Source organism: Camelus ferus, chromosome 2, assembly GCF_009834535.1.
Source record: "Camelus ferus isolate YT-003-E chromosome 2, BCGSAC_Cfer_1.0, whole genome shotgun sequence".
Classification (NCBI taxonomy): Eukaryota; Metazoa; Chordata; class Mammalia; order Artiodactyla; family Camelidae; genus Camelus; species Camelus ferus.
In genome coordinates this window covers 38,400,665-38,422,842 of record NC_045697.1, presented here as the reverse complement: position 1 = coordinate 38,422,842, position 22,178 = coordinate 38,400,665, and the positions used below count along the sequence as shown (strand labels likewise).

General features: G+C 34.7%; 1 protein-coding gene across 2 annotated transcripts in view; it reads right to left on the bottom strand.

Moving 5' to 3' along the window:
• Positions 1–22,178, bottom strand: part of CEP135 (centrosomal protein 135) — a 62,034-nt gene that overhangs the window by 13,096 nt on the left and 26,760 nt on the right. For both annotated transcript variants that reach the window (XM_032497946.1, XM_032497947.1), the window contains exons 12-21: positions 21,795–21,947; positions 20,731–20,883; positions 16,029–16,106; positions 9,047–9,198; positions 3,774–3,889; positions 3,546–3,700; positions 3,058–3,113; positions 2,129–2,297; positions 1,455–1,565; positions 1,003–1,188 (exon numbers count right to left, since the gene is read on the bottom strand). In XM_032497946.1, coding sequence (XP_032353837.1) covers positions 1,003–1,188; positions 1,455–1,565; positions 2,129–2,297; positions 3,058–3,113; positions 3,546–3,700; positions 3,774–3,889; positions 9,047–9,198; positions 16,029–16,106; positions 20,731–20,883; positions 21,795–21,947 — 1,329 coding nt within the window. The remainder of the gene's footprint in view (positions 1–1,002; positions 1,189–1,454; positions 1,566–2,128; positions 2,298–3,057; positions 3,114–3,545; positions 3,701–3,773; positions 3,890–9,046; positions 9,199–16,028; positions 16,107–20,730; positions 20,884–21,794; positions 21,948–22,178) is intronic.

The following is a 22,178-nucleotide window of genomic DNA, read 5'->3' as shown; positions in this document are numbered from 1 at the left end:
ATAGACATCTCCTCAAAGAAAATATACAAATGGCCAAAAAACACACAAAAAGATGCTCAACATTACTAATCATTAAGAAGACACAAGTCAAAACCAAAATGAAATACTACTTCACTCTCACTGGGATGGCTATGGAAAAAAAAAAAGAAAATAACAAGCGTTGGTGAGAAGGATGCGGAGAAACTGGAACCCTTACACTGCAGGTGGAGATGTAAAATGGAGCAGCCCCTGTGGAAAATTGTATGGCAGTTCCTCAAAAAATTAAACTTAAAAAATTAAAATTAAATAAAATTACAATATGATCCAGCAATTTCACTTCTGGGTATATCCTAAAGAACTGAAAGCAAGGACTCGAATATATACTGTACTCCCATGTTTATAAGCAGCATCATTCTCAATGGACAAAGACAGAAACAAACCAAATGTTCACTGACAGATGAATGGATAAACAAAATGTGATATATACATACAATGGAAATTATTCAGCCTTTAAAAGGAAAGAAGTTCTGACACATGCTGCAATGTGGATGAACCTTGAGATTAAGTGACCCTTGGGGCCAAGCGAAATAAGTCAGACACAAGAAGACAAATACTGTCTGATTCCACTCACATGAGGCACTAGGGCAGTCAGATTCACACAGAGAGAAGGTAGAGTGGTGGTGTCAGGGGCTGGGGGAGGGAGAATGGGGAACTGCTGTTGGATGGGTACAGAGCTGCAGCTGGGGAAGATGAAAAAGTTCTGGAGAAAGACGATAATGATAGTTGCACAACAATGTGAATGTAGTAACTGCCCCTGTATACTAAAAAATGGTTAAAATGGTAAACTTGACGTTATGTATGTTTTACTACAATAGAAAAGTAATGGGGCTCTTAAGCACTATCAGAATTAATGACAAAAGATTACCATCAAACGTGATTTTATCAATGCTTAAACCTCACTTCAGTGAAGTGTCTTTGAATGTTTTCTAAATAATGTCTGTACAAGACAAATGAATATATTACCTCCTGAATTTCTTTTTCTAGTAGCTCCACTCTTTCTCGAAGGTGTCTCCTCTCCGTGTCAATAGAAAGGAGTTCCAGCCGAACTGAGCTGCTTTCTCCCTCAGCTTGATGAGCTTTGACCTCCCAGTCTTCAGCACGGTTATGGAGCATCTGAAATCTATCTAATAAATCTTGGTTTTCTTTTTCCTGGTTCACAATTAAATTGTTTCTAAATTAGTAACTGTCACTCAGTGAAGTACTCATGTCATAAACATGCACACACATTGGGATTTTTGTTTTAATACAGGAAGCATAAGCTATCAGTGCAGGTACTATAATAAGTAAGGTCTGTGGGGAAACTAAAAAGATCTCCACTTGCATGTGTTAATGTCTAATAGAGGAGACAGAATAAAGAATCATGAAAAAGTTTAAAAAAATCAGTCTTAAATCCAACCTAAACAATGTTTTTTCACCTTAGCAGCCATTAAGCTTTCCCATCGTGACACTTCAGTTATGTAGTTATGAACTCTACTCTTCATTTCTTCTTTTTCTTGCACTGCTGCTTCTAATTCCAATGAGATTTCCTATAAAGCAGAAAACTGAAATTAACATATACACACTATATATAAAATGGATGGACAACAGGGACCTATTGTATAGCACAGGGAACTATATTCAGTGTTTTGTAATGAACTATAATGGAAAAGAATCTGCAAAAGAATATATATTTATATTTATATTCATATGTACTTATAACTGAATCTCTTTGCTGTACACCTGAAACTAACACTGGCACTGTGGATCAACTATAATTCAATATAAATAAATAAATAAAAAGAAAGTGGAAGACAAATCTAAAATGAATGTAGCACCTAATGAGTTCTATTTATGTTCAAATAGCTCTTTCTGAATTTGGGAAATAAGAGAGAGCAAGAAAAAAGGAAAACTTTTCCTAAGTGTTATTTTCCCATTTTAAAATATCCTTATGAACCCCATTTTCCTTAAAGAATTGTTTATTTTGCTGTTGATATTTATATAATTACAATTTAGAAAGAATTAAAATTCAGAGCTTTAAAATTTAGCAAACAATGAATATATTGTAAAATTGTACACTATAAAACTATCAGTTTATGCATTGTGCTCATACCTGGTTTTCCCTTGCCATTGTAGCCAAATCATCCTGCAATCTTCTGTTCTCCTTAAACGACATTTCTTTAGATCTTCCTACTTCATCAAGTTCCTTGTGAGCTGCATCAAGCTGGCGCCGGAGGCTGTTTATCTCACGGTCCCGATTAATCAGTGTTTCCTTTAGCTGGCTGTTACAAGGTGTGGCAATAATAAAGAAAGTTTTTTAGAAAACTTAGTTCATTTAAAAGAAAACTGTTATACTCTGAATTAAGTATGCTAAGAGTGCAAGAAATTACAACTACTGCATTAAAACGATGATTAAGTAGGTAAAGCAGATATTTTAGATCTCTACCAATCATTATGCACAAATAAAGTTGTAAAATAAATTTATTATTCCAAAAGTCAAGCAAAAACAGAAGACTTTCAAGTGTTAAAGCAGAACATAAATGAGTCAATTGGCAAATATTTATTTACTGTTTAAGCCCCCACTTCTAATATAATATGTAAGGGTATACAAAATAAATATAATCAGTGACTTTTGTCTTTAAGTAGAGAGACTAGACATAAATATAAAACTTACAACAGTGTTCAAAAAGGTTTAGATGTAGAATAAATTCAACACTGGCTACTAAGGTAATCTAAGTTTTAATGACTAGAGGCTGCATAGGGCCCTTTCTATTCTTAAACAACAGAAATAAGGAGAAAATAAGTACGTAGAAGAGTAATTTATAAGACATAACTGTTTAGATGTAGATGACAGAGAAGGGGAGAAAGTTACAGAGGATAACATTTCCATGCAGGAGACTGAGAAAATGATAAGTGCCACCGGCAAAAACAGGAAAAATAAAAAATGAAAAATTTGCTATTGCCAGATTGCTATTCAAATAGATAAAGTCACATTCACTGAAAATTTCTAAAAAAGCTGGATGCTATTTCATTATTACTTACTTCATAGAAGATTCATACTCTGAGACTGTTATCTTCATCTGAGCAATAGATTTTTCCTATAGAAATTATAAAAATACATAAGATTCTAACCCATTAATACAGAAATGTCTTCAGCCGAATTTAAAATATAGTTTATCACATTTATATGGTTCAAATCCAATTATGTAAGTTATGCTATAAAAGAAAGCTGCAAGTAAACATATTTCTCTGTCCCAATTAAATTTCACATACTGGCATATTTCTACCCACTCTAAGAATCTAAATTCTTTCCTTGAGTTTTCTGTAATCATGTATGATAAAACTATATTCTAGAAATAGAACTTTAAAAGATTCAAATTATTGGGATAAAATGAAATTTAAACATATTAGAAGATATGGCCTTGAGTCTTAGGAACTTGTACATGGGCAATAAGAATTGCATATCTGAAACAGAATGAAATAATCTTTTCTGTTCAGATGCTGGATCATAATATTTAACAGTCACATACTTTATTAGCTAGGTTTTCTTGCAAGTTTGCAATCTTTTCGGTCTTTTCATCTACAGTCTCCTGAAGAATGTCTTTTTCTTTATCAATAACACCAATGGTCTTTTTCATTACATGAGCCTCTTCATCCTGTGAAGTCATCTTAAGGTGGAGTTTACCTATAAATGAAAAGAAATGTTTGTTACACAACATAAATTAGGATTAGGAAAAACAAAATTTAAGAACATGTACCTATTTTTTCCTCCAGTATTTTAACTTGTGCTTGGGCTGATTCAAGTTCAGTTCTTTTTAAGGAAAGTCGATGCTGATAATCATCAAGTGACTGCTGTAGCTGCTCATTTACCATCCTAGAATCAGTAGACAAAAACAAATGGTATTACATTTGGTAGAAATAATTTTTTTAAAGTGAAAGATCTTAAAAATATTTTTCTTATTTTTAAAGTTTTAAAATTTATTTTAAAGCACTTCCAGTATAATCAATGGCATTATATGTTATATACACATTATTCCTTTTTGTCTACCATTCTTTAAAATGGCTCCATTTTCCTAAAAATAATGTAGTGTAAATATCAAATTAATTGTATACTTTTTCCCTAGAGGCTTCCTGATAGTTTTAAAGTTCTTCTCAGTTTCCTAATATCAACCCTCTTTCTCTTAAAATCTATTTCTGATAGTCAACGCAAAGGAAAAATCCTGTTTTTATAGAATGGCCTGGCACTTCAAGATCCTGACCATCTTGATCAGTGAACTTTTAATTCTTCTTCCTATTTTGACTTTTTGATAGGTGGTCAACTGGAAGTCACAGTAAACAAGAAACAGGCATTTATTGTAGTGCAATGAGGATTTAAAACTAAAGACTGGTTTCAGGGAGCAAAACAAAGAACATACAGCAGAAATAAAGACAATTTCAGATGAATCTCTTACTGATCAGTAAGATTTTTTTTTTTCAGAAGTAACAAGAATTTGCTTTCATGTCATCTAGGGTCTTTGGATGCTTATAGCCCTGGCCTAGGAATTCTTAGCCCTGCCTTGCTGGAAATACATGACTATTACCTTAGGCATACATTGGGAGCATCCACAGGTTCCTCTTAGGGTTTGTTTGAAGGTAAGATGGAAGATGATACCAAAGGTGGCTTAGCCTAACAAGGAGGAGGTTGGATTCTGAAACCACTAGTGAAATGGGACATCTCCCAGAGAAATGAAGACGTTTTACTTGCAATATTGAGATATTCTGAAATACAAAAGACATGACCCTGATTGATCTAACAGCAAATGAATGATGGATGACCTAGAGGCAGGGAGGAAATTCAAGGTGAGACTGACTTCTCTAGAATTTCACAACCAAATAGATCCAGGTCAGAAAGACACTAGGTTCAAGCAGTTTCACTTCATAAAATTATCTATAAAGTCCAGGTGACTCACTGTATTCAAGCTGTTTGTAAAAGCTACAGCTATTGCTCTGAAGGATATAGCTAGAGAGAGTGGAGAAAGAAGAAAGTGTATATTCATTGTATTGATACTTAATAAACAAAGGCTCATTATTCCTAGAACAGTTCTATAATCAGAACTATTATCTCAATTTTATAGAAGCAAATAACTAATAACTTGTCCGAAGTGGTAAAGCTATTAAGGCAAAGAAAATACGCAAATCCAGGTTATCATTGTTTTTCTACTACATCACATTGCCTTCTGTGAAGAACACAGAGTATCCTCTATGTGGAAGGGAAAATGTCTGTCAGTAAGCTGTATCGAATCCTTTCAAAAACAGAACAGCTCCCAGAGTTCCTAAAGAAGAACACTGAGTAGTTGGCAGTGCTTGAAATCCTAAGTAGAAATGTAAAAGATCTTTTTACATCTAAGTTCATTAGCAGGGTTAATTGCTGATGAAAGTAGGGTTGATAAACGAAGGCAGGATAACATCTTGATTGATTATATATATAAAGGAGGCCCTTAAGTGAGTCATAAAAATAGCTTTGCTTTTTCATGTTCTAATGTTGACAGGGAAGGGGATAAATGAGACTCTATATCAGACCTTGGAGGTAACTTTCTGACAGAAGTATTGCTGCTAAGATAAAGGCCTCCTTAATGAAAGAATTGAGGTATAAAGTTCATAGGAAAGAATACTTGAGTGACTATTATTTTTTTTTTATCATCATGGTGTTTGGAAAGGAAAATCTGAGAATCTTTTGAGAACTAAGTTGCTGGGAAAATGAGCTAACTTCTTAGTTTCGAAAGTGCTATAAACAAAGCAAAGGGAAGTGATGACTTCCTACCAAAAGTGAAGCAATAAAACTTAACTTAGAATCAAAGCTCTAGTTCTCTACTTACCAGCCATGTGGATGGATAGGACCATTTATCTGAGATTCAAATTCCTCAGTTACATTACAGTACATGGAGATATACATGTTTTCATTTTAGGGGTCAAAAGTATTTACTTCCCTTCATGATAGAGTATATTTTAAGAAAGACAGCATCTTAAAGGGTCCTTTATTCATAAGAAGTGTTCAAGATCTAAAATGGAGCTGAAGCTCCATCTAAGAGAGGTAGGTTTTGGATTTTAATGGCATAGTAGAAAAAAGAGAGACTGAAATGGTACCCCTGTTTTATTTCAGATGTCTCCAAGAGTCTATAGTTATGACCCACCAGTAACTGAGAAAGGCTGCTATTAAGTATCATCTCTTGATGACCTAAGAGGGGAAAAGGGATCAGGACTGGTTTTTCTTTTACATTTCTGCAAAGGGATGATGATTTGTATCCAGTAGTCCTTCTAAGTCCAGCTCCATGAGCTCAGCTGCCCTCACTTAGGGCCCTGGCTCCTCTTCCTGTCTTGGTAGAAAAAAATGTTAGGCATGCCCAGAAGATAATTAGTGCAGGCACCCCAAGGAATCTATGAGCCTTCTTTCTCTTATCTAAAATGGTTCTCAATTCTCTTTAACAAATAAATACTTCTCAAGGGAGACCAGTTATACTTGCTTTTCTGAATACACAAACACACCCTACTATAATAACTGATACCTATTACCATACAAATAACTCTAACTACAGCTTATGGGCTCTTTCCATGAAAATCTGCTAATGCTTTTTTTTTTTTTTGAATCCTGGATAAGTCATATAACTCTTTAGTTTTAAAGAAGACACACAGAATAACTAAAGACTAAGGTGAAATGCAAACAGACTGAGGGTATTTTCAGCTGCAGGAATCCAAATGTTTAGAGCCTCATGGCTAGCAATGGTGAGGATGAAGGCTATTGTCCTCTGCTGTTGCATCAAAAAACCAAAGATCCTCTATTTAGACAATTAGAGACTGTGCTTGATATAGAAAAGACTGCTTGGTGGCACTGAAATTTAATGAAAAATGCCTGACTCAGGAAGGGAAAGAGAAGATGGGCCTACCAGGTGGATGGAAAGAAGATATGCTTCATCTATCTGAGTTATCAGCTTCTTAAATGTCTTCATGTCAAGGGAAACAGAACTTGATGTGATTAAAGTGGCAGTAAGATCTTTATTAACCATATCACAAGTGGCATGAGGTTTGGATAAGGTGACTTTATTTCCATAGAATTCTTGGTATTATATTTGTATTGGTTTCAGGATTTAGACTCGATAGCTTAATTCATGGTTCTACCAATGTATATTGACACAGAGAATATGACTGACACACTTTCCTTAGAGACAAGTCAGATTTGTCTGTCAGAGAAAAGCAAAGTTATAGAATCCTGCAATTCCCCCAGTTTATACAAGATAAAGAGAAAATTTCTCACAATCCTTCCCTATAACACAATGACTGAACTACTCCTAGGTGAGGGAAGAAGCAGACTGTAAGTAAGAGAAAATGGTATTAGTCCAGCAAAGAAAAAGCCAAAGGAGCTGCAGGGTAGGGGATCCAAGAGAAGGCTGAAAGCTCTGCCTTCTAAGACTGGAAAGGGCCTCCTGCAATGGAAGGAAAGGAGAGCTGTAGCTATAGCCTGAACGAAAAAGCAAAGTAGATTAAATGCAGATTCAACCAGCTGGACACAAAAGGGAAACAGGTATACTAGTAACTCTGGATGACAGAAATATACCATGCTATCTGTACTTTGGAGCTGAATATAGACATGAGCCAGAAGAAAAGAGACCATTCCACTTAGGTAGCTCTCCTTCACAGCATGTATTAGAAGAAGGAAAAAAAAAAGGGAAAAAGAAGCTTCTACCTTACACCTTCCTAAATAGTATTCCTTAATTAAAAAGACACAACCAGTTCTTGGTATTATTACACTATTTGTTTTGATTTTCTGTAAGAAATGTTTCCTTAATCTGGTCTCTGTTCGCCAAGTTCATTGCCACTGTTTCAGTCTAGACACACTGTCTCCACTGTTTGCCATCAATCTCTTAAGACTCCAAATCCACCTTCTTATTTCTACCAGAGTTTACATCCTAAAAGGCATGCTACTCGTGTCACCCCCTTGGTTAAAAATTTGTTTGTTCTTCATGTTTATAAGGTAAAATCCAGACATTTTTGGTTATCATACCAAGTTCTTTATAACCTGACTCCAACCTGTAGATATAGCCTACTTTGGCCATATTGACCTTCTTACCATTTTTCAGATACATCATCTTTTTAGATTCTGTATATAAATATTCTGATTTTACATTTCTTTGAAAGAGGAACAAGAAGAGCAATGACACAGGTAGCAAAAAACTGTAATTTTCAGTAATTCAACACTATGGAGTACAAATGATCAAAAGTACAGGCATATCTTGGCAACACTGTAGGCTTGGTTCCAGACCATCACAGTAAAGTGAATACAGCAATAAAGCAAGTCACATGAATTTTCTGCTTTCTCAGGGCATATAAAAGTTATGCTTATACTATGCTGTAGTCTGTTAAGTGTTCAACAGTATTATGTCTAAAAAAATAATGTACATACCTTAACTAAAAAAACTTTATTTCTAAAAAAAGCCAACCATCATGAGCCTTCAGTGAGTTGTAGTAATAACGTGAAAGCTCACTGATCACGGGTCATCATAATAAACATGATTATAATGAAAAAGTTTGAAATACTGCGAGAATTACCAAAATGTGACACAGAGGCACAAAGTGAGCAAATGCTGTTGGAAAAATGGCACAATAAACTTGCTTGATGCAAGACTGCCACAAACCTTCAATTTGTAAAAAAAAAAAATACAATATCTACAAAGAGCCAATAAATTGAAGCACAATAAAACAAAGTATGTCTGCATCTGTTAGGGGGATTTTTGAAGGAAGTAGGTACAAAAATTTGCCTGCAATCATATCAATCTATGAAAGTCTTTAAAAAAAGTAAGACATTCAAAACCTACCCAGATTCACTCAGTGAGTAAGAACCTCCAGAGATCAGTCCTTAAATCCATACTCTACTGCCGCAAGGCCAACTTTGGGAACTACTGCTTTTCAAAACCCTAGTCCAAAATGCCACCATTATGAACCTTATCTAGCCACAAGCTCATTCCCAGAAGTGAAATAACAAAACTTTCGATAAACTTACCTAAGTGAGTTCATCTCTGTTTTCTGATGAGATGAGTCACCAGCCACATAGCTAAGTTTTTGAGCTTGGAGTTTTGTTTTTTTCTCTAAAGACTCTATTGTTTCTTTCATTATTAACATTTTAGACTTTAATTCACATTTTTCGTTTTCAAGCTATAATTTAAATTAAAAAAAATTAATAGGTATATGTCTTAGTTTCTTTTCCTTAAGCACTCTAGTAATATTTCTGGAAGAAAACTAAGGAAATAAATTATATTTATTTAAGAATACTTTAAAAGTTATCTGTTTTAGGTTACAGATGTCAGAACAGGCAAACACATTGACCTCTCCTCTTCAATATCATTCAATACCAAATACTGAAATGAAAGAAAAGATACAAACAAACAAAAAGGCAAGAAAAGAAGAAGAGAATATATCCATAACAGCAATGAAACAGGAAGGAAAACCATAGCAGACCAAATTTTTGAGAAAATTTTTTTTTAAAAAGTAGATTAGGACTGAGTTGAAGAAAAATCAGAGAAAATACTGTAACCTGAACACAAAATAGACAAGACTTATAAAGGATATAAAGGATCTATAACATTTTCTGATGGGCATAAAACATAACCTGACAATGTAAAGACGGCACCATGTTTCTGAATGGGAACACAATGTTGGAAATGGATTAAAATATCCTGAAATAATTATAAATTCAATGAAATTTAAGTAAGAATCCTAACAAAACCATTTTAAAATAAAATGGGTGACTTAGATTTCATTCTAAAATTTATTTAGAAGAAAAGAAAGTTAAGAAAAAACAGGAAAAAGTTTGGGGGAAAAGAATGCAGCTAGACTTGCTTTATGAGATATCAAAATAAACTAGAGAGCTATATAATTAAAACAGTATGGATTTCACAGAGCTATAGACAAGCATATCACAAATGTAAATTTTGAAAAGGCAGCATTTCTAAAGATAGAGTTGGCATAGCTACTCATTGGAGACAAAAAAATTAGCTAAATTTCTTTTACTTTACATACAAAAATAAATTCTATATGGAATAATGATCTACACATAAAATCAAAACCAAGACATATTAGTGATAAATTTAAGTCTTCCAGTTAAAACTATAGACTGATCACATACATTTTTTTCTCCCTTTCCTCTGGAAAAAGTGCTAAAACAATAGTAAAGAAATAAGAAAGTTATATACTCACAAGGACATGGAGAATAAGACAGAAAACAGGGTGAATGAGTGACTTCAACAACTTGTGAAAGACAAAGTAGACAGAATAGTAGCTCAGAGTGGAAGAACTATATACACTCTAGTCCTAGGTTCAGTGCCATCTGAGGCCAGATAATTCTTCGCTGTGGGGGGCTGTCCTGTGCATTGTGCACTGTGCATTGTAGGATATTTAACAGGATCTCTGGCCTCTGCTTACCAGATACAGGAAGTACTTTCTCCCCTACTGTGACAATCAAAAATTCTCCAGATATTGTCAAATACCTCTTAGGAGGCAGAACTGATCCCAGTCAAGACTCACTGATCTAAAATGACCACAGGAGGGAATACCAATGAGCAGCTGACTTACCCTGAAGAAGCTCAACACATGGAGGGACAAAGTGGTGGTGTGGGGTCACGGGCAGACTTGAACAAGACTGGCTGAAAGTCTATATATTGGGACTCTCACACCCTAGATATCTCTTTATAGAAAGTTCTCTTGAAAATCAAATATATATATAAAATATCAGTAGAATGGCTAAAAAATAAAGTTGAAGAAATCTCCCAGAAAGTAGAAGAAAAAGTCAAACAGAAAATAAAGGAGAAAGGATAAGAATCTCAGACTTCTTTAGGCAATCTAAAATCAACTAGTAAAAGTTCCAGAGAGAGAGAGGGAAAAAAAAAGAGTAAATTACGAAAGAAACTGAAAACACAAGATGAAGAGAAAATCCTAAAAATTTTCAGAAATAAAAACATGTTTCAAAGGACTTGGAAACTGAACAGCTTCAGGTACCTCAAAGAAAGTTGAAAGACCAATGGAGGACAGTATTCAAAATTTTTAGTGAAAGCAATTTTCTAATCTAGATTTCTATATACCTAACTCAAATCATAAATCAAGTATGGAAGTTGAATAAAGACATTTTCAGACAAGTAGAGTACCAGAAAAATTTCCTCCCATGTATTCTTTTTAGGAAACTGCTGGAGAGATGCTATACCAAATGAACGAACAAATCAAGAAGAAGACGTGAGATTCAACACAGGAGAGGGGGTCAGGGACAGTCTTAGGAGGACAGTGATGGAGAGACACAGTCTACAATGGAGCAAGAAGATGGAAAGGTCAGGAAGGGAGGTCTTCAGGGAGGGAAAAAACCAGAACTGATGGGTTTGAAAACTCAAAAAATACTGAAAGGCATGGGGCAGAGTGGAGTTCTTGATGAAAATTGGTGATGAAAACCAGAAAAGTAACAGAAAACAAAAATGAAACAGAACAAAAGCAATTATTAACTCCAGGAAAAAGATCTACAAGAAAAAAGGCGAGAGCAGTACTGTCCCAGTTGGCTGAACCATGAACCACGAGAAGTCATGCTAACATAAACTGCAACCACTAAAGTAAGCAAACTGTGTAATTAAACTATGTTGAAGTAATGGGAGAAGGAAAAGGGGAGTTCTAAGCCATCATTTACAGTCGTGGAAATTCACTAAGTAACCTTAAATAAAGTAAGACTATGCAGCACAAGCACATTATTTAGAAACTGGGAGGTAAACACCAGGAAAAGAGTTGAAAGAGTTATGGATGGTAATTTGGGGGATAGGGAGGTGGGAAAGTAAACTTTTTTTTTTGCATTAAAAATCTTTCAGAATTCTTGTACAAACAAGAGTACGTGTACAGTATAAAGAATAAAAACATGAACATTTGGGTTCCCATCACCTGGCTTAAAAATGAAAAACCCTTGAAACTTGAGAGCAGTCTCCAGTCACATCCCCCAACCCCTGCCCACAGTATAGAGTCTTGTGTTTCTCATTTCTTGCCTTTTTTTTTTTTAAATGGAGGTATTAGGGATTGAACCTAGGACCTCTTGTATGCTAAGCATGTGCTCGACCACTGAGCTATTTCCCTCCCCGCTCTCATTTCTTGCTTTTCCTTAGCACAGCACACTTGTATTAATCTCCAAACAATATACAGTTTATAAAGAAATTCCTGACTCTGGTTTCTCCGTTAGTATTAATTACAACACAAGCCACTGGCGTCAAACATACCTACTCATAAGGGACAGTTATTTATTTTTGAGAATGTGTGCAAACATAATTCACATACCTATTTTTGTCGGGTGAATATCCAGACGATGTATAACAGATTTGTTACATAACAAAACAATTTTCTCCAATGTACATGGAGAAAATACTCAATTTTCCTAATGGGCTCACGTATTATATAGTTCATATACCTAAGATACTCTTCTATTTTAAAATAGTGAATTAAATTTGTTGGGAGACCAAAGATTCCCTAATAGAAACAAAATGGACTACCTCTGTTTTGATCAGCTTAATCCAATGACATATCCCCAAAAAAGTAAAGCCATCTTTTCCCACCCATATCACATGTCTGCCTGTTTGGGAAAGGGCTATGAAACCTAAGGGGAGTTACTGGCTTACTGAAGAATCACTGCATGCTTATTTCAACATATTTGTAAGATTCATGCAGGTTGATGTTTGAAGCTATTGTTCATTCATTTTTACTGCTCTGTAACACTCCATTAAGTTAAACCATTGTTTATCTATTTTCCCCATGTAGATTGTTTTTCATTTTCTTCCAGAGAGTAAAGTTTAGGTTTTTGTGAACCTTATGGTCCTGTTGTCACTACTCCACTACAACATAAAAACAGCCACAGGCAATGTATAAACAAATGAGCATGGCTGTGTTCCAATAAAAATTTTACTACAAAAACAGACTGGAGGTTAGATTTGGTCTGGGGGCCGTAGTTTATTGACTTCAATCCAGGGTATATCTCTAGAAATGGATTTGCTGGCTAATGGGGTATGCCTTTGCTAACCTAGAACAATGCCACATTCTCTCAAGGAGGTACCAGTTTGCACTCCCAGAAGCTAAACTTGCTCGCTATAATATTTGTTATAACTTGTTAATTTCTGATGACCTGATGGATATGAAATGATTTTGCTGTGGTTTTAATTGGTATTTCCCCTATTATTGAGGTAGAATATCTTTTTACGTTAACCATTTATAATGTCTTCTGCCAGGAAGTGTCAATTCATATCTTCTGCTGAGTTTTTTTAGGTTAAATGTATACGTAGCAAGTTGTTCTCTCAATTAGTGCTTGTCCTTTCAATTTATGGCTATTTGATAAACAAAGATGTTCTTGTCAATGTGATCCTATTTATCTGTTTTCTTTAAAGAAATAAACTTATTTGTGTCTTGTTTAGGATCACACATTCTGGCACCAGACACCTGCTAGCTTGAGCAAGCTTCCCCTCTGCCTCAGTTTCCTTATCTGTGAAATGGGGCTAATACTAACGTTTACTTCACATGATTGTTGTTAGAATTAAAATTATATATGTGAAAAATATATATGTATGTGTGTATATTTATATAAAATGTTAAGAAAAGTACCTGACACATAGTAAATGCTCTATAAACAATTGCTATTATTATTACTTCTCTAAGGTCAAAAAGATTTTTTTCCTGTATTTTCTTTTAAAATTTGTAGTTATTTCTTGAACATTCAAGACTGCAAGTAACATTGAACTAGTTTTTGAGTATGGTATATCTGACGTGGGATCCAATTCCTTTTTCATATACATATATATGAACAGGCAATGGTCCCAGAAACAATTACTGAATAATCCTCTCTTTCCCCTCATTGATCTGAGTCTTTTATAGATCAAATTTCCGTAATTTGCAGGTTTTTCTCTACTGGGTTTTCTCTCTCTCAATCCCTGAGCACTACCACTCTTATCTTAATCACTGACTCCAGAGCCTTCAATATCTAGTAGAACAAGTTCCACACCATTTTCTTTAAAATTTCTTTGTGACTCTTGGCTCAGCTTCCACGTACATTTTAAAATCTATTGTCAATTTTAACACACCCCACACACCCACACACACCTCGCCTTCTTGGGATTTCAGCTGAAACTCTATCAATTGTGCAGATTAATTTGGGGAGAATTCACTTTCTTTCTATAAACATGTCACCTTTTAAATAAACCTGATATATTGCTCCACTTATTTAGATCTTCCTTAATGTCTCTTAATAAGGTTGCATAATGTTTTCCATTAAGATCCTACAAAACTATACATAGGTATCTGGTATTGTTTATCATTATGAAAAGGACATGGATTTTATTTATCTTACTTGAGACTTGTCACACTACTGGAATTCACTGTGCATTCTGAATTAGAGGATTCCTGTGCTTTTATAATACCTAGAAAAGTATCAGTTATTATGTCTTCAAATACTGACTCTCCCACATGCTATTATAGTCTCCTAAAATTTTGACTAAATAAATGTTGGACCTTCTCCCTTTTTCTCTAAAGCTTTAACTTATTTTGTATTCTCTATCTCCTAGTCTCTTTCCATTGACTTCTAGTACCTCAGATAAATTTTCCCATTCATTAATTCTTGTTCTCAGCTTTCTAGGCAGGCTGGAGTGACAGGGACCCTTCTAACCTACTGAAATAACTAAAAATTTGGGCAAAATACATGAAATGATTTTCAAGACACTGGGCATCAGGCAATGATGGATAGTGATCCCTGAGAGACAGGAAACAAAGGAGATGAGCCCTATGATTGTTCTAGCCTACTGTCTGAAGGATTTCCAGACTGTGGCACAGGGAAAGGAACCCAGCTGAACCTGGTGGTTCCTGTAAGTTCATAATACGAGAGGCAAGGGAGGCCAAGGCAGTTAGAGTTTGCTGGGCAGATACTGGAGGAGAGCTGCACAGAGTAAGAGCTCCAGAGTTTTGTAAAGGGTGCCCCTCGATCCTTCAGCTGAGTAGAGCTCAGTTCCTAGAAAGCAATCCAAGGCCAGGGAAAGAATCATCAAAGAATTAGAGGGAACAATACTGAGAGCTCATGTAGGGCCAGAAATAGTTTCTGTTCCCATCAGTCATTTGAAAACCTCATAATTCATAGGGCAATAGGTAGTGTACTCAAAAAGATGTAGTCTTAGTAGTAAAACAAAATTAGTCCAAACTAAATGCTACTCTGGTCCCACCTAATGAAGCTTAAAAGCAAAACTGAAAAGGATCAAGCTACTTCTATCTGACTTAACTATATCCCAGAACAAAGAGTGTTTCTAGGAATACAAGCTCTCCAGCAACCAAGAAAATAAAATTCACAATGTCTGACATCCAATCTAAAGTTACCAGGCATGCAAAAAAGCAGGAAAATACAAATTAAGAGAAAGAGGGAAAAAAAAAATCAACTGACCCAAAACTGATAGAAGTAGTAGACAAATAAAACCAGTAACAATACAGAAAAGGAAACGAGCCATAACAAAACACAGAGAGAAAACAGACTAGCAGAACACATGTGAATTTGTTAAAAAACCCTCTCTCTAGTGAGAGCAATAAAAGGAGTAAAAATGAATTTCGCTTTTTACTCTAGTCTGTACTATAAGATTTTTAAAACAAGAACAAAACAACATAATCATAGCTAACACCTATTGAGTGCTTATGATATGCCAGTGACTCTTCTAAGTTCTTGACCTGTATTAACTTGTTTAATTTTCACAAAACCTCTAAGAAGTATTAGCATCATTCCTATTTTACAAATAAATTAAGGGACAGAAAGTTTAAGAAACTTGCTTACAGATAGCAGGTGACAGATTTAAACCCAAGTAATCAACCTTCAGAGTATACACTCCTCATCACTGTTACACAGTTTCTCTAACATATTATTTTGTAACTTTAAAAACATACAGTACACTAAAACTACAATTAGTCACTCATACAACAAAATACATCCCAAATCCAGTTTCATAAATTACCTGGTGATTAACACATGTCAAATGTTCTATAGTTTTCTCTAATTCTGATTTTCCAAAAATACTCATTTCCTGGAGATGCTGTAAGAGAATTTCATAGATGTTCATTCACATCAGATAATAAAACAAAATTACCACAATAAGCAATGCAAGCCTATGGTACTATTTCATTTGTCTTTTTATAACCCAAAAATGTTTTAGAAAGAAAATTATTAGAAATTTTACAAAATAATGCTTTGGGTTGAAAACAAAAACACAAGAGGTTCTTATCTTTTACACTCTACCTCCAAGTGTGACTTTAATAGAAGACACAGATTGGCACGGATCTGTAAAGATTTATACAGATCAATCCATTAACACAATTATAAAGGGAAAAACCCATCAGGTTAAGTAAGCTCAGGAGTATGCCTTCATGAGAGGAGATGTAAGAGGAACAGAGTGTAAACAAAGAACAGATGGGATCGGAAAGACACAGAAAACAAAATATTACAGGGCAATGCAAGAGATCAGAGTTTTAAGAATAAGCTGGTCAACAGTGTAAACACAAGAGGTTTTTCTTGGTTATTTTACCTGGTCCAACTCTTGCTGATGCTAAGTCTAGGACAAGTGATATGTTGGTATTCCCCATAATTTTTCTTTTTTTTTTTTATTTATTTTTGTCTGAGAATTTTTCTAGTGCAAATTCTTACTTCCATCCATGTTATCCATTAAAAATAAGTAAATAAAGACATCTGATGTTTGGATTATATATTTTGTTGAAAAGGTCATTGTGCTGTATGCATTTTTTTCATTTACTAAATCATCCAACCAGTATTAAGTACATACTATATACCAAGCACCAAGCAAGGTGATAGAAATACAGTTGTGAGTAAAATGGGTAAAGTCTCTGATGTCACCAACATTATAGTCCAGTAGAAAAGACAAACTTTAAACAAGATATTAAAATAAACTCCGTTAACATTCTGCTAGGAAAAGATGTTTAACCTGGCTCTAAAGGATGAATGGGAATTAGCCAGGTGAGGGGATTGGAAGGGGTGAAGGATTTTTTCAACAGCCTATGAAGAAAGTTGAGGGCAAGAAAAAGTCCATTAAACCTGGAGTTGAGAAAATGAGAGGTAGGGAATAAGGAAAGATGAGCTTGGGGAAAAGAAGCTACACCTTTAAGTAGGCAAGGGTCAGTCATCGAAGTCCCTGAAAATAGTTAATGAATTTTAAATAGGAAGTGATGTGATCAAATTTATATCTTTGAAAGATGACTCTGACTTCAGTGTGAAATACAGATTTGAGAGGGCACTAACATACTAGTGCAGCTGCGAAGAGTGGCCAGAACAGGATGGTGGCAGGGCAATGGAAACAAGTAGACTGATTCAAGAGAAACCAATGTGAGCTCAGGAACCAGATTCTTTGTGACTTCATTAGTTAGGTAATCTTGGGCAAATTATTATTATCATTTTTAAAATTTTTTTTATTTTTATTAAGGTATAGTTGATTCATAATATAAGTTTTAGGAATACAACATAGTCATTCAAAATTTTTAAAGGTTAACTCCATTTATAGTTACATATAAAATATTGGCTATGGTCCCTGTGCTGTACAATGTATCACTGTAGCTTATTTATACATAGCAGTTTGTTCCTCTTAATCTCCTACCCCTGTCTTGTTCCACCCGCCTTCCCTCTCCCCACTGGTAACCACTACTTTGTTTTCTATGAGTCTGATTCTTTTTTGTTATATTCACTAGTTTGTTTTACTTTTTACATTCCACATATAAGTGCTACCATACAGTATTTGTCTTCTTCTGACTTATCTAACAAGTATAATACCCTCCAAATCCATCCATATTGTTGCAAATGGCAATCTTTTTCTTTCTTTTGGCTGAGTGGTACTCTATTATTTTATATATATATTTATATATATATACATATATATAAATATATATATATATATACACACCTCATCTTCTTTACCCAGTCATCTGCTGATGGACACTTAGGTTGCTTCTATATCTTGGCAATTGTAAATAATGCTGCCATGAACATCAAGGTACATATATCTTTTCAAATTAGTGTTTTCATTTTCTTTAGATACATATTCAGGAGTAGAATTGCTGGATCATACAGTAATTCTATTTTTAGTTTTTGAGGAACTGCCATTATTGTTTTCCATAGTGGCTGCACCAATTTACATTCCCACCAACAGTGTGCAAGTGTTTCCTTTTCTCTACATACTCGCCAACATTTGTTATTTGTGGTCTTTTTGATGATGGCCATTCTGACAGGAGTGAGGTGATATCTCATTGTGGTTCTGATCTGCACTTCTCTATGATTAGTGATACTGAACATCTTTTCATGTGTCTGCTGGCTGGGCAAATTATTTGAACTTACTGTAACTCAGAGACCACTTCTGTAACATGACCCAACTGAAAAGGTAATTGTGAAGATTTATTGAGATAGCCTTGTAAAAAGCACTTAGAACAGAGCTTTCCACATGGAAAGGGCTTAATAAATGTTAACTATTATTTAAGACATAGCATCACTGGGACTTTGTGACTAATTGAGAGATAGGAGCTTTTAGGGAGAGAGAAGTCAGTGATGATGCCTGGGTCCAATGGCTGGGTGGAGAGTGGAACAACAGGAAGCTACTAGAGACTTGAAGACTGAAAGAATTAGTTCAGTTTTCAAGTGAAAGATCTACTGTAAACTCATAAATCCTGCATCCTATAATCCAGAAAGATCATCTGGTAATACAAATGTCACTTTATCTGAGTTTTCAGTAGTACTACATTTTTAAATCCTATTTTTACATTCCTTAGTCATTTCAACAGATATGGAAAAGGACAAATCAGTAGCTTGTATTAAAAGCTGCCATATTGTGCAGAAGTTTTCCATTTGGTAATTTTAACACTTATTTTAGGAAGGCAGTATTCCAAAAGATCCCAATTAAAAGTATTCTGTTGGGGTAAAACTTTAACTAAAAATTTATGACATAAAGATTACCTTTATAATACTTAAATGTTCTTATTCTTAACCTTAGCTACTAATTTCTAAGCATTTATTCAATAATAGTTATTGGAAGTAAACTATGGACTTCATAATAGTAACAATAATAGTTAATATTGAGTTCTTAAAACGTACTGAGAACTGTTAAGTGCTTTATGTATATTAACATTTTTTGGAGTTATAGTCTATTGCCCCTAGATATCGCATCAAAACCATAAGCAACAAACACAACATTGTAAAATGACTGTAACTCAATAACAAATGTTAACAGAAGAAGAAAATAGATAAATTAGAGTTCGTCAAAATTAAAAATTTCTGTGCTTCAAAGGACAATACTAAGAAAATGAAAAATGGGGAAAGTATTTGCAAATCATATATCTGATAAAGGATCTGTATTGAGAATATATACAGTATTCTTACAACTCAATGATAATGACAAATAACTCAGTTTAAAAATGGGCAAAGGATCTAAATAAACATTTCTCTAAAGAAGAGACACAAACGGCCAAATATGCACATGAAAATAAGCACATTAGCCGTTGGGGAAATGCAAATCAAAACCGCAATAGATACTGCTTCACACCCACCAGCATGATGGTAATAAAAACCAGAGATAATAATAAGTATTGGTGAGGATGCGGAGAAATCAGAACTCTTACACACTGATGGCGGGGATATAAATGGTAGTCACTTTGGAAAACAGCCTGGCAGGTGCCCAATGGTTAGTTATAGTTATCACATGACTCTAGACACATACCCAAGATAAATGAAAACATACATCCACATAAAAAGTTGTACACAAATGTCCATATCACCATTTTCCATAATAGCCAAAAGTGGAAACCACCCCAATGATAAATAAATGTTGTCTGTCCATACAATGGAATATCATTCCACAATAAAAATGAATAAAGTATTGACACATATTACATAATGGATGAACCTTGAAAATGTTATGCTAAGCTAGAGAAGCCAGACATAAAAATACATACTGAATGATTCAATTTATATGAAATGTTCAGAGTAGACAAATGTGGAGAGACAGAGAGTAGCCTAGTGGTCGCCCAGGCCTGAGGGGGATGGGGGGAATGAAGGGTGGCTGCTAACGGGTACAGGCTTTCTTCCTGAGGTAATGAAAATGCTCTGAAAGTGACTGTGCTGATGGTTGAACAAATCTTTGCATATACTAAAACCCAATGAATTGTACATTTTAAAATGGATGAATTACATGGTATCTCAAGGAAGTTTTTTTTACAAAGAAAGATAATGTCCCTCCACATGAGGGCCTTCCTATTGAGACTGGAGGTTGGTCCTTTTCTATAAAGAACCAGATAATAAATATCTTAGGCTTTGTGGCCCATACAGTTTTTGTTGCAATTACTTAACTCTGCCACTACAGCACAAAAGAAGCTACATAAAACACACAAACAAATGAGAAGGCCAATAACATTAACCAATGATGAAATTGGAATTTCATAACTTAGATGTGTCATGAAATATTCTTCTTTTGATATTTGTTTAATGATTCAAAAATGTAAAACCCAATGTTAGCACACGGGCCATATAAAAACAGTGTTCTGGATTTAGCTCATGTGCCATTATTTACCAATCCCCAGCCTAGTATCAAAATAGTCACATCATATAAAAAGAACTTCCTTTTTCTTAAAAAAATCACCTTTCAAAAATAAGTCGATCTTATTACTTACTTTTAACTTTTCTTTTAAAGCTTCTTTTTCTGTCATAATTCTTCTTAAGTCAGATAATGCAAGTTCTTTTTCCTTTTCTATAAGACTAACAGTATTATGGGAAACTGTGGTTTGGGAAGACTTTTGTCTCAGTGCAGATAATTCTTCCTGAGCCTTTAAGAATTGAAAGATGTAAATTAAAAAAACACTGGATATGCTCCTAGTTTAAGAAAAGGCAAACTAAACACATGCTACCTTTGCTCTTTTCCCAAATGCCACCAAAATGAGACTAAAAGGATTAAAGTAATAATAATAAAAACAAAAAGACAAGGAGATTGAGGAAGTGCCAGTCAAAAAAATTTTGAAACCAAGTGGCAGATGGACAACTAGTAATTAACTAAGCAGACCCAAGAAAGCTGAAATCTAAGCCAACAGTGGGAAAAGCCCAGAAGTGGATCAGTTTGTACTGCAGAATCCCAGAAAAGCTTCAAAAGTGAAAACAGCTTTTTGAACTTGAACTTTTAACCTGCATGTCCTTCTCTCGCTCTCAAAATAGCAGTAGGATTTCATGGGAGATTGCTATGGGAACAAATTTAGGTGATAAACACCATGCTTTTGCTCAGACTCACCTTGCCCTCTGACAACTGAGGCTTGGTAACTGGGCCAAGCTGTATGGAATCTCCCCTCCCTAACCCTAGAGGCTAAGTCCTTAATATCCAATATATTCAATTAGTGGGCACTACCCACTGTTTGACAGACATATCCCAACATGTCTGAATCCCAAGGATGCACTTGGCTCAGTCAGGCTGTGACCCTTCGGAAGCTTTAGAAATAGGGAATTATCTCTAACTGACCTGACCCACAGATAGGCTAGAAAAGAGGAAGAATAAATATGGAAAAGCAACAGAAATCCCTGCTTTGGGAACAGGATGATAGAAGAAACTATTACTTATAATTCTAACTATGAAGGAAAATCACTAAGGTCCATATAGTACAGTAATTTAAAGGATATATATATATATTGGTTCCATTATAGTTAACTAGTTCCACATAATCTGTTGGCTTAATTATAATCAGTATCTTACTTCATTATATAAGACACTTAGTTTATCTCTTTCTGCTGTCAATAATTTAACATTGGACTGTATATCCTCCATATGTTTTTCAAATCTTTCTAGCATACGCTGGAGTTCGTCTCTTTCTCTCGTGATCAGATGGATTTCTGAATTGTAATCACCCTGAAACATAATTTAAAAATAGAAGTTATCATTTGTTGTAATTATCACCACATGGTTGCCACAAGGATGCTGATGATAAGACTGACTGAAAGATGCTAAGAGACAGAAAGAACACAATATCCTACAGTGTAAACAAGGAGCACAATTTTTAATCTATGAGAAGAGCAGGAGATGAGAGTGCTGGCAGTATGGGGACAAATTTCGTAGCCTTCAAGTTCCCAGCAAGGGACT